This window comes from Pholcus phalangioides, unplaced genomic scaffold (genome assembly GCF_987345545.1).
Source record: "Pholcus phalangioides strain wild (caught in Gottingen) unplaced genomic scaffold, Ppha-v1.0 ptg000015l_1, whole genome shotgun sequence".
Classification (NCBI taxonomy): Eukaryota; Metazoa; Arthropoda; class Arachnida; order Araneae; family Pholcidae; genus Pholcus; species Pholcus phalangioides.
Window position 1 is genome coordinate 59,672,368 of NW_028301608.1, and position 13,011 is coordinate 59,685,378.

Genomic DNA, 13,011 nt, shown 5'->3' on the forward strand with positions numbered 1-13,011 from the left:
TACCTTCATGAGAATTTAACTGTTAATGCTAAAATAAGGAGTCTTCAAAGAGCCGAGATGTTTCGTCAATGCTTTAGAGTTAAAATACTTTAGAGTTAAAAACCTGAAATTCAAGTTTTTAACTAATCCGCATCAATGTTGCTGTTGTATCGGTGCAGTGTGAACCCGCCTAAGAATCTGAATTGACTTGAGGAACGAGAGAGAAGCACTTTAAATGTAACTTTTATTAAATCAATCTGGATCATACTCAACAACATTATACACACGAACAAACACGTATACATATATTAGGAATTTGCGGGGTGTCGGAATGTGGACATCCGCATCCTCTTGACTATCAGACACTCATTGACTTTAAGAGCCCTGGTCTCTATTCACCGTTCGACTTGTCCGGATCATCCTCCTCCTCGTTCGTCACCGTCGTTGTAGTGTCGCCGCCATCGTCGGCGTGGTTGAATTCCCAATAATGTTCACCGAAATTACCATTACCGTCTTGCCAGTTGAGTTTGGTTTTCCAAAAAGGTCCATTGCTGTGATGAGCGCTTTCTACCTTGTGATTTTGACCTCCTAGGCGGTAGCCATACTCATAGACGTCTTCTTCGGGATTATTGGCATATCTTTATTTAAAAAAAAAGTATAATTAGGAAATGTATTCAACTAATCAATATGAGGTTAAATGCAAAATTATACAGGGTGGTTACTATTAATCTGACTGCTCGTGGTAAATTCGAATGAAGCTCTGAATATATGCTATAGAGATCATGCTGAAAATAATTTTGAAGAAAAGTTTAAGTTATCATCACCAGGGTGAAAATGTAGCTTGTGTGAATACCCCTTACATTCTGCCATACGCAACGATAGTGCGGTTTTTCGTTCTTAATTTCACTTTTTTTTCTTCCGCCTTGTGTGTGTGAGGTGAATTCAGTTACAAAGAAAACGTTAGTTAATTTTTAGAACACGGCCCACGGTATTCGTATTCCCGGTCTATTTCCCAGTTTTTTTCTTTCTTGGAAAGCACCGTTGAGGTAATTCTCGTATTCGAACAAAAGGGTTTTTGGGCCCTAGTAGGGCTTCCCATTGGCATGAATTTATCGTCTTCAAGGCAAAATATTGTGACGCTATTAGCGAAGAGGAAAAATTAATTTTTAAAAAAATTATTTGCTCTATTAGGGTCTTTCTATCGACCACATACAGGAATCTCATGACTAGTTATTAATGGTCGCAAGCGCAACATTTGAAAGGTAAAGGGAGTAAGCTTTGCTCTATGCTTGTTCAAGCTGCAATATTTAGTGCACGTGATATTAGAGCTCCTTGAAATACCAAGTCGACCTATACGCTATACTTGGGCAAAGGTATGACGTCAGTAATATCGCTATAGCCAATGCTGTTCCCTATCCTTTTTTCTTGTATTTCCGAGACATCACTCACACGTATTTCCGGCAGACCTGTTCTCCGATCAAAGATGGACGAGGAGTTCACTTTATTCTATAAGCGCCTTACACGATACAAATACTCACACACGACGCGCTACAAAGCCGGGAATCAAAAATCCCAGCCAGACCTGAAGATCAGGGTAACCCGTGGGGTAACATGAAATTCTTTCGTCTGCATATACTTGCTCCCATGCATATGCACAACGTTGCGAAAACCTATTTCAAAATGAAAAAAATGTGACTCTACTGGACTGGCTACCGATAAGTCCTGATTTCAGCCAGATAGAAAGTGTGTAGAGCATATTGTGTGTATGTGTGACTCAAAGTCTATTCCAGTTCAGCTCGTGAATGCCTTGAAACATAGCCATAGAAACCGATTGATATAACTTGGACCCAAAAATCCTGCAAAGTTTAGTTCTTTATGGAAAAGATCGCTTGTTTTTGATGTAATTCAAAAGAAGGGAAAAATTATCAGGTTATTAATTTGTGTGTCTAACTCGTGTTTGTGTCAGAAATTATAATGCATTTGATTATTCTATAAACTTTTGGGACAGCCTTTACTTGTTACACACACATATTGTGGTTTAAAAAATATATATTTCAAATGGTGTTGTTGAATGCCAATCACATCTGGTCTGTAATACAACAGTTTTTACAAATTCGTGCATTTATTTTCGTTCGTCTGAAAAAGAGCTTTTTTGGAGATTCTATAAACGTTTGAGTGTAAGAAGTGTTGTGTGTGCATCCACACACACACACACACACCTTCGCTCAGATTTCATGTAAAAGGCTCGTCTTCCACAGAAAAGCCTACTTCGATCATAAAAAAGCGAATTCCGTGGGTTTAATTCCGCATAATGGAACTAGACTGATGTACACTAGAGCCGCTGGAGAAATTCACTAATATTTCCGTACGCTGCCGATCAAGCGGCAGATGCTGTTTGAAACGGGAAAAAATCTGCTTTATGGAAAAGTTTTTCTTATGTAATCTTCAGTTTGTGCTTCAATCTTACTCGACGTGCAACAAACGAACGTATTTTGAGCGAGTATAATAAGATTATCTATTTATAATTTCCTCAAGTTTCTTTCCTCTTATAGAATTAATCTTTTCCCCTTCTCCATTTTGCTGTAAAAAATAAAAAAAATTAATGTTGTTCTTGTCTAAACAAAGACTCATTAATTAATTAGTGACTATATTTACGTTTCAGGTCGAACGGAACTAATCCATGTACAAGGCTCCGTGAGATCTGTTTTACACATGATCGAATCTTAGAAGATGTGGATGTTTGCACAAAAAACACACACACATTTCTTCCGCTTATGTGTTAATTGATTTTTTTTTTCTTTGCAGCTAGGAAGTCGGAAAACATTTTTGTTTTTATTTCTAACTGATTCGGAAGTTTGTTTAATTAACAGAAAAATATTCGATCCCGGCTTAATTGATCAACCATGAAGGGAAAAAACGATCTGGATAGTAAAATCATCATGCTTTTTGTGAAAACAAACGCATTGAATAATTGACTTGAACAAATCTGTATGATTGCAGTGAATGCCTATAATGATGGCTACTAACGGGCACAAGTGAATTCCAGCTCCCTTATTCATTGCTTTGTTTAACTCTGCCACACCGCCGTATGAGAACCTTGTTGCCAGCCCAATTAAACCCAATTCAACGATTTCCATCTGTGATTAATCCTATAATTTTAATTTTTGAAACGTCTGCGTCACACTGGACACGAGAAAATTAGTCAATTATGAATGTCTGAGCGTGACTCGAACATGGTCGTTAAGGGGTTTCACGACCGTTGTAGTCAAAAATGACTTCAAAAAAATATTTCATTCGATTACAAATAAAATATTAAAAAAATTCGTGTCAATCGGTTAATTTGTTCTTTCAAAATAAAAGAAAGAAATAACGAATTACAGTGTAAACGCACGCTAGAAAAAACACTTTCAACACCATTTTCTCAAGGTGCAGTTTTTGAGCTCATCCGTAAGATTAAAAAAAAAAGGTTATTGCCCGAAAATTCTTAAATTTTGCAGAAATGTTTATTCAATACGCGTTGGTAAAATGAACCACAAACTTGGATATCTGACCATTCGTTAGAATTTTATGAATTTTTAACGTTTGCAAGAAACATAAAAATTTCACATTCTTTTAAAAATCCTTCCCACTAGTCTATTGCTCAATACGAGATCCATTTTACTATATATATGCTGACTAAACTTTTCTGCAAAATGTCCGAATTTTCGGCCAGTAGTTTGTTTTCTAATCTTACGAATGAGCTAAAAACTTCAATCGAGAAAATCACGTTCCGTTTTTTTTTTGTATACGTTTTTACACTATAATTCATTATTTCTTTCTTTCATTATGAAAGAACAAATCAACCGATTGACACGAAATTTTTAATATTTCATTTGTAATCGAATGAAATATTTTTTTGAAGTAATTTTTGAAAATTTGACTTCAAAAGGGTCATGACACCGCTTAAGTTAGTTTTTTGCAATCCCTTTTTGTTTGTTCTAAAGTTTTTTTTTAAACTTTACAGTCTAGTTAAGGTCTGCCTTGATTGAATAAGTGCAACATGTGTGTGAGAGAGAAATCAGTGCTGAATACGTACACAGCGTGTCCTGTAAGTGCTAATGTGTGGCCTTTATCTCGATAACCGTCCGCCGTACAGGTATGATTCCGATTTAAAAAATTCTCAAAATGTGTTCGAAAGTTACCCTGCACCAGTTTTAGAGTGAAAATACAGTGTGTCACAAAATAAAAAAATCTAAATTTTTATACGGTCCACTTGTTCTGTAACTTGGAATTAGAACGTTGTTGCCCTGTCTTTTCCGCGCCTAACGAAAAAAATCCCATTTCTTAAACTGCAATATTCACTGAGATATTGCAATTGAAAAATCGGAGAAAAAAGTTGGGAAATAACAGCAAAAACTAACCAACAATGTTTTTTCCCTCATTTATGCTGTCCTTTCCCAACTTTTCTCCTATCTTTGAATTCGAATTTCTCAGTGATTATTGCACTTAGAAACTCCGAATTTTCTTTGTTGGCCTCAGGAGAGACAGGGAATAACTTTATAATCGGAAGTTAGAGGTCCGTATGAAAAATTAGATTTTTTTTATTTTGTGACACATTGTATTTTCACTTTCAAAACTGGTACAGAGTAATTTTTGAACACATTTTGAGCATTTTTTAAATTGAAACCACACCTCTACAACAAACGGTTGATGAGTTGAAGGCCGTATTAACACTTACTGGACCTTTTGTATTTAGCAATACCCCAAAGTAAGGAGCCTTGATTAAAAGGCGGACTCACGGACTTTCACCATAGAGTAGAAAAACAGTTTTGTTGTTGTTGTTGTTCATAGTTACGTCTAATGGTTAAAAACATGGGGGCAGCAATTCACTTTAGCGATATTACTGACGTTTCACTCCAAGCAAAGATGGTGGATAAGTCAGCCTACAGATATTCAGGAGCTCTGCCCAAAGTTACGTGATAGGTCGGATCAGTGAAAACTACGTAATTTGAATTCGCGGAAGAGTCGAGCTACTCTTTCGCATACAAATATTCAGGATGGTCATTGAACTTTGCCGATATACGAGCCCCTAGCGGCCGCAAAAATCGAGGAATACGAATGAAATTCGCAAAAAACAATTCTGACATGGTGGGAATTCAAAATTTATGAAAGAAATAATTCCAGAACTAATTCTTCCTAGATGAAAATGCATATTTTCTGAATTGATGAAAAATTCAGAATTTATGAAGACAATTATTATTACTGTAAATGCGGTTCCCCGCAAAACGCGGACCCGGTGCGACCTCACCTGTCGCACACACACACCTAAGGGCGACTCTGGCATAAGAAACTCAGCGTCTTAATAATATAATATTACCTAAAATTGAAATAAAAACAAAATAAAATCCCAAGCAGCTGTTGGTAGTTCCATTTTGTTTTCACTTCAATTTCTGTGTTCAAGAGTTTCCCAAAGGGGTATAAATTGCCTAAAAATTAATTTTCTAAAAACAAAGCTGTTTACTTACTGAAAATTTCCTTCGAGTCCTTTATGTTTTTCAAGTCCCCAATGGTAATTTTCTCCTTTCTCACTCGATTCAGAGCTCTGCGTTGAGTCTTCATTTTCTTCGCTCTTTTCTGTTGAAGGCTCGTAGGTGGTGGCCGCCGAGTCGTCATTGTTTCTGGCACTTTGAGTGGACTGAACATTCTTATTGATTGCAGCTTTACGCCTGTCTTCTTCCCTGAGATCACTCATGAGCTTGTCGAGTCCATCGTCTCCGAAACTCGGCATCGTGCTGCTCGTATCATCATCGTCGTGACGGGGTGTCATGGGCCCGTCTGGCAATTCGACAGTCGGTACCGGCTGAGAAGCGTCTTCGACATTGTCGTATTCCGTTGGCACATCTGATGGGCTGTTAGCTTCCGTCGTGTCGCTTTTCCTCGTCAAATGATAGCTGTTGGGCCTGTAATGCGAAGGATGAGAGCTTTTCGGAGCTGTTGGTACCGCAGCTGGGACGGCGGTGTATTTTGGCATCCCTTGTGCTTTACTTGCCGGTCTGCGAGGTGCTCTGCCGATGATACCTGATCGGGGCCGCCCGTAAGGCGATGAGGGCGCACGTTTGTGGTAACCTCTAGTTGGAGGCCCGTATTGCTGCGGCGGTGGTGGTCGCGGTCCACCCGGGAAGTGAACGTTTTCTTTTGGTATCTGTGATTCTTTGGAAACTTTCCATTCTCCACGTTTGTCTTTTTCCAATATCAGCTCTCTAACCCTGTTCTTTTTCTTTTTACTACTTTCGATTTCTGCTTGCTTTTCTAAATCCTTCAGGTTGGGGGAAAAATCTGGTGGCGGTGCACCGCCTGATGAGTAGGAAGACGATGGACCTGACGGTGGCGGATATGACGAATGCGATGATCCTGGAGGAGGAGGCGGTGAATAGGATGAATGCGATGGTCCTGGAGGAGGAGGCGGTGAATAGGATGAATGCGATGGTCCTGGAGGAGGAGGCGGTGAATAGGATGAATGCGATGGTCCTGGAGGAGGCGGTGAATAGGATGAATGCGATGGTCCTGGAGGAGGTGGTGAATAGGATGAATGTGGTGATCCTGGAGAAGGCGGATAGGATGAATGCGATGATGATCCTGGAGGAGGTGAATAGGATGAATACGATGATCCTGGAGGCGGTGAATAAGATGAATGCGATGATGATCCTGGAGGGGGTGAATAGGATGAATGCGAAGGATATGATGGAGCTTGTGAGTGGGATGAGTACGATGGAGGAGGAGGAGGACGTGAATAAGAATGAGACTTAGAATTGGAGTAAGGGCGTGTTGAATGTGATGGTCCATATGACCCGGGAGCATACGGTGTTGGAGGACTGTGAGGATTGCTTGCATTCTGTGCCTTCTCTTGTTTGATCGTTATTTCAGCTTGTTTTTCGATTTCGTCTCTGTAACCCCTAGGCAATGTGTCGGCGAAACCTTTCTTTGGTTGCCCTCCGACTGCATCGGGATTGTCAGTTCCATATGGGACGTTCGGTCCGTAAGGTTTGTGAGGCCCATGAGGGTATTGACGGTATCTCTGCGAGCCTTCTGCAGAGGAATCGTGAGTCTCGTAGGGACTCGAATGATAAGCGGGGCCACTGCTGCTTTCCGAGGATTCATCGTGTGAACTGTGGTCTTCCGAAAGGAAGGAACCATCCGATTCACCACTGTGTTCGTGATCTGGATGTCCTTTATAGCGTTCAGCAGATGAATCGGGACTTTTGTACGACTTCGGCGAATTTAATGTAGGACCTTTGGTAGATAAAAACCTGTTGGGATGGGGTTTAGGACTGAAAGACGGCCCGATGGGAAGATTTTTGCTCCTTAAGATTTCCTGAGGGGACGGGTTCCTTGTGATTCCCTGCCCATAAGGAATTCTCAACGGCCTTCCAACATTGTATGGTATTGAAGGGAACCTAGCATGGGGGTCCCCATGGACGAAAGGCGCATTGTGTGGCATATGATGAGGATGAATAATTGGCTGCACCATACCGGGAGGGAACGCGTGGGGAATATAGTTATTGCGCAATTGTAAAGAGTGTGGCAGAGGGTAGGTTGGATGACCTGGTGCTGAGAAAATGGAAAAACTTGGATTCCTTGGTTCTGAATTCAGAGGTCTTAACTCGTAATGTCTTAGTCCCATCCCAAGTCCCATCATCCTGGGTTCATGACCAACGAATTTCCAGTGGGTAACTTTCGGTTTGCTGATAATCCGTGGATTAGGAGATTTCGGTGGCCCTGGTGGAGGCGATCCCTCAACATCTTCGATCGTTTCCGTAGCACTCGGGCTATGGTCAAGTTTGTGATCCACGACGCTCTTTTCTTTTTTCTCATCCGGTGGGAAGAAAAAGCTTCGAACAAAGAAAGGCCGTTTCTCGGTAGATTCCGTGACATTGATACTGGTTCCCACTTCAACGAGATCCTTTCGATCACCCGAAGTGATATTTGACAAGACGCTCACTATCTTAGTCTCCGACGGTTCAGGTTCTCTTCTCTTGCCACTTTCACCGGTACCGGTGTTCCGGCGGTTCGCAGCTACTGAAGACAGTAGCAGTCGTATAGTTTCGGGATCTGTCGGGCGGAACGGTTCACTTTCGTCGTCAAGCTCGAATAAGAAATCCTTTATGGCGTTTGACGATGATCTGCTGTCCGCATCTGCTCTGTTCTTTATTGCATCTATTTCTGGCTGGGTTGTGCGAGGTTGTTCTTCAGTGCCATGGGCACCGAACTGTTGTTCGTCCTGTGACTGAAACTCCGAATCCGTCACGAGATCTCTGGTATGGACACTGCTAGTCAGGCATAGAAGAGGGAGGAAGAAAACCTATATAATAAACACAACATGGAAAAATATTACTTTTTGAAGGGGAAAATAAGAATTCGTGCGAAAATCTCATATCAAGCATGAATGCTCGCAGTTTTTAGTTATTAATCAGATTTAAATAGAACTTATCGATCTCGATCTGTGCAGAAAAAACATCGTGATGCATTTATTTGATACTTAGAGCAAAAAATTTCTTAATAATTAGAAAAATATTGCTTTGAATGGCTGAAACGAATGCCGAGAATTTAAAATTTCTTGAGTGTATGATCCATAATCAGTGTATTTTAACGTGGAATACGCTGTTTGTGAACAAAATGTGTTTATTTATTTATTTCAAAATACACAAACTACAGGCAAAAGCCCAGTTACAGTTTGCATATATGAACACAAGATAAAGATAAAAACATATGTATATATAAGATAAAAAGATGAAAATTTAAAAATATATGCATCATCATTATATTACTGCATCTTAGAAATCGGTACAATGGAGAATTTTTCAAAACATTAGAACGATATGAAGGAACATAAAAAAAGATGACGGCATCTAAGGTTGATTTGTGGGTAATAAAAAGTGATGAGGTTAAGAATATCAGGTGCATTAATTATCATATTAAGATTAAATATCATATTTAATTATCAAAATAAAGAATTTTTATAAAAAACCTAGTAAGGGCCCTGAAACGGCGAGTTTCAAGTGAATCATAACTGAACGATGAGCGAAGTATTTCGTTTGATAAATAATGATTATATGACTGATGTTTCTTGTAGTGTGAAAACCTGTTTTGAACACGTTCAATTTTAACTATATTAAATAAGCAATGCGGATTCCAAATGATGCTACAGTATTCCAAAACAGAGATCGAACATAAGAATTAAAAAGCAACAAGATAGTTTCAACATTGTGAAAAGACTTCTGGATGCTTTCGACACAATATAATTAATATATTGGTTAAATGAATAAGAACTGTGAAATATTACACTTAAGTCCTTCACACAATCAACCGTTTGAAGTAATTGACCATCAATACTGTAATCATATATAAATGAAGAATGCCTCCTACTATAGGCAATAATTTTACACTTATCAATGTTTAAATACAACTTATTATTTACACACCATAAATTAAGCTTGTTAATAGATTCTTGTAATTTAGCAGCGTCATCGACATTATTAATAACATGAAAATTTCTTACATCATCGGCAAACATCATTAAGCATTTAGTATCACACAATCAGGTAAGTCATTTATAATTAAATAAAAAGTAAGGGACCCAAAATAGACAATCCCTGGGAAACGCCAGAATAACATGCGTAACAAGAGGATTTACAACCATTAAAAATTACTCTCTGAGATCTCCCAGTAAATTATGACTCAACCCACTCTAGCAGATGTCCAGAAAAGCCCCAACCCCTGATCTTCTGAAGAATAATATGACTGATTGAATCGAAAGCTTTTGAGAAATCAGTATAAACAATATCAATTTGTTGCATATTATTTGTTTGTGCTATAAAATGAGAAAATTCGACTAGATTAGTTAATGAAGATCTCTTGGCAATAAAACCATGTTGCGTATATAATGAATAAATGATCACTTTACGCATGCTTATAGATTCTGATATAATTTAGAATTCATCCACCAGGGCCGGTGGCTAGGATTATTGATGGGTCTCCCCTTTCTATCTGATGTGAATCCATTGTGTGAAAATTCAAGCCTTCCCAAGCTAGAACCATACCAGTTTTTCCTTTTCGGAGTCCATCACGCCCTTATTAAGTGACTATTATAGTCCATAATAAGATACCGGTTTCATCCTAATTCAGTTACAGTTTTATTCTACTCCTTATTCTACTTACTACAAAATATTACTGTCTCATAATTATGGCAAATATCACTGGCAGTACGCTTGTAGTTATAATGTAACAATTCAGGCTATGGATATGGACATGAGTCTACTAGGAGATATACATTTTGAACTCATTATTTTCACTGAATAAAATTGCTTAGTAGCTCAAAATTATAATTCCATATCTCCCCCACTCCCCCCCGATCTTTAGTTCTGGGTTTAGTGATTCTAACAGGAATCATTAAACCCCTTGCCAAACAATGCCATATTTTTCTTCTTCTTTCAAATCAAGTAAGCTTTTGTCCGATTTTCAGCAGGTGCAAACTAAAAGGAATGGGAAAATGCGCTCCATAGCACGCACCGGCTTCACAAAATATATGGGCTTGTCATTGCTAATATAAAAATCTTCTAAGAAGGCGAGATAGCTCGTCAACGCCAGTGAGATAGTTAACGATTCAAGTATGAAAAATGAAGAATATTAGAATATATTTAACTCAAGAATAAATGAAACTTCCGGTTATTTAAGTTTTTGCTGATTTAAATTAGATCATTTCTTGTCGTTTAGATCAAAACAAACACAAGAATTTATAAGAGTGTATTTACGGCTGATGAGACACTTTTCTTGTTTACTATTTCAACACAAACTTACCGAAGCTCGATTTACACGCTTGATCACATGCCTACAAATCGTATGCAACCTGGTTCTCAAGGGAAAATCCTGTGTTTTTCCACCCAGAATCTACAGTTGTTTTCATACTATTATTGAAAAATCTCGACGTTTGTTTTTTCCATCACAAACTGCATTGTATTGTCAGACATCGTCGATGCTGCGGATTGATTCAAACGTTTCCTATTTATTTACATGAAAAGTTTAAAAAAAAACCGCATGGAGCACTTTTTTAGCTTCAAACCAGATTTCTCTATGCAATCTCCAATAAGTTACAACCATAATGACCACAGCCCGCGTATCCCGCACGTAATCTGTGTTTGATAGCATTTCATTTGGCTGTACTTCTGCTCCCATTACATAGAGCATCAACTTCACTCGCGGCATTTCAGTGAGCCTAGAGGAATACGCAGGAGAGCGCATGGGGGGCCCTTGTCACCCTCAAAAGGTAAAAAAATAAATAATAATTATAAAAATTTGTCATTTTAATCAATTCTGTTGGTTTAAAATACTTTTTGAAGGTCAGCGACTCAGAATTTCTGTGGATGAGATTCCTTCTGCCCCTCCCAAATCGCCAATCCACCAGTGTGACCCGTCATCAAAGATAGGTCCTGTGTACCAAGGCTGGACAAATTTATTACCCGACATGTCCGGGAATGTAATAATTTTGACCTCACACATTTTTTTTCAACCCCCACGCATTGGCATATAAAATTCAGGCATGTGTATTTTAAGTCGGGCGTCTAAATTCTAGGAGATTTTTTCAGCCCCGTTGTGCGTATTCCTGATTGAGGCGATTCAGACTTTCATAGCGTGCTACTAAAATTCACCTCTGATAACGTAGGCGTCACTAAATTGGAATCACTACTTTTGGATAGACTTGCGTGCTACCATTATGTAGTACGGAAATACATTAGGATTTTTGGTTGGTTCGGTTAGCTGAAATTAAAATTGATGAACCCTCTTCATATAGGAGAATAACCCAAAAAAAAATTTTTGGGTTGATCCTCAGAAGTATATTTCAGAGTATGACAATAGAAACGATACAATGCTGGAACCAATTTCCTTGAATACAATAAATGAAATTGAGCAAGATGGAAATATTTCATGGCCCCGGATATTAAAGAACACCCACTCTTAATTAGTTTAGACAATGGTATAACTTACTGTTAAGTAATCCATGAGGATAAATTGAATCCGGCACCACTTCTACCACCGAGAAGATGACTCGCATGTGTTCTCAGTACACGGATTGGTCACAAACTAAACTTAAGTGCGGCAAACGCGGATCTTTTTTAGCCAGTGGTTCAGTGGCCCGTCGCTCACTTTCCAATCCAGGATGAAAGTGAGAAAAAAAATAAATAAAATAAGTGTCTTGTCTGTACCTGCCTCTCCTTTTCTTTCTTTTTTATTCTGTACAATGTTCTTTATTCCGTTGCATACAGACACGATACGCTTCGAATAGCATAGGAGGAAGACTTCGAGCAGTTTCTGGTATACATTAAAAAAAATGTGTCCTTTTTTTTTCTTACTATCCCGAAGACTTCCACAAATTCAGAGTAATATTTTTTCCCTGTAAATCGTATCTGTGAACACAGGGCGTGGGCTATTGTCTTTTTCCTATTCAACACGTGGTGCTATTTTCTCGTCCTGTGTGGTTGCACATTTTGGTCCAAACTGTATCGAAATTGCATGTGATTTTCGTTCAACGCTTGACTAACCAACCTGTTTCATACTTTGACGGTTTTTTTTATCTGGAACTTCCCACGTAGATCTTTCTGATATTGGTGACGAGGTGCTGGTCATTATGCAATAAAGATTTATTTCTCTTTCTTGAATTACAATAGAATTACAGAATGATGTATATGGTTATATGTATGCTGGAGAAGTTCTCTCTCTCTCTCGTCTTCTTTATATTATTTTCGTGCATTTCCCATTGTGTCATTGGATATTTACATTTACTGAACGATGACAATTCATATGCACGTAGATTCACTCATATTCATAATCAATCACAAATGAAATGCTCAATCAAACCCCGATTACCCTAATCGGATGGGACCAAGATTTTTATTCACTTCATGAGAAAAATCTTTAGATCGATGATTGATTGTATATTATGTGAGAAATGCGATGCATTTACAAATGGCAGCGATCAGAAAATAAAGTTTGAAATGTTTT

At 38.5% G+C, this 13,011-nt stretch overlaps 1 protein-coding gene across 1 annotated transcript; it reads right to left on the bottom strand.

The window, feature by feature from the left end:
• Positions 1-206: 206 nt before the first annotated feature.
• LOC149076332 (uncharacterized) lies at positions 207-12,207 on the bottom strand. Its single transcript, XM_089243910.1, has 3 exons — positions 11,998-12,207; positions 5,484-8,317; positions 207-617 (listed from the first exon to the last, which is right to left on the bottom strand). Exons 1-3 carry the CDS (start codon positions 12,010-12,012, stop codon positions 371-373), a joined length of 3,096 nt encoding a protein of 1,031 aa, XP_089100036.1. The 5' UTR covers positions 12,013-12,207; the 3' UTR covers positions 207-370.
• Between the last annotated feature and the right edge of the window lie 804 nt (positions 12,208-13,011).

What these genes read in the sequence shown, in the direction of transcription:
- LOC149076332 (XM_089243910.1), bottom strand. An exon ending in GGACTCGAAGGAAATTTTCA is followed by an intron (nt 618 to 5,483) that starts GTAAGTAAACAG and finishes TTTTAAATAAAG; the next exon opens with ATATGCCAATAATCCCGAAG.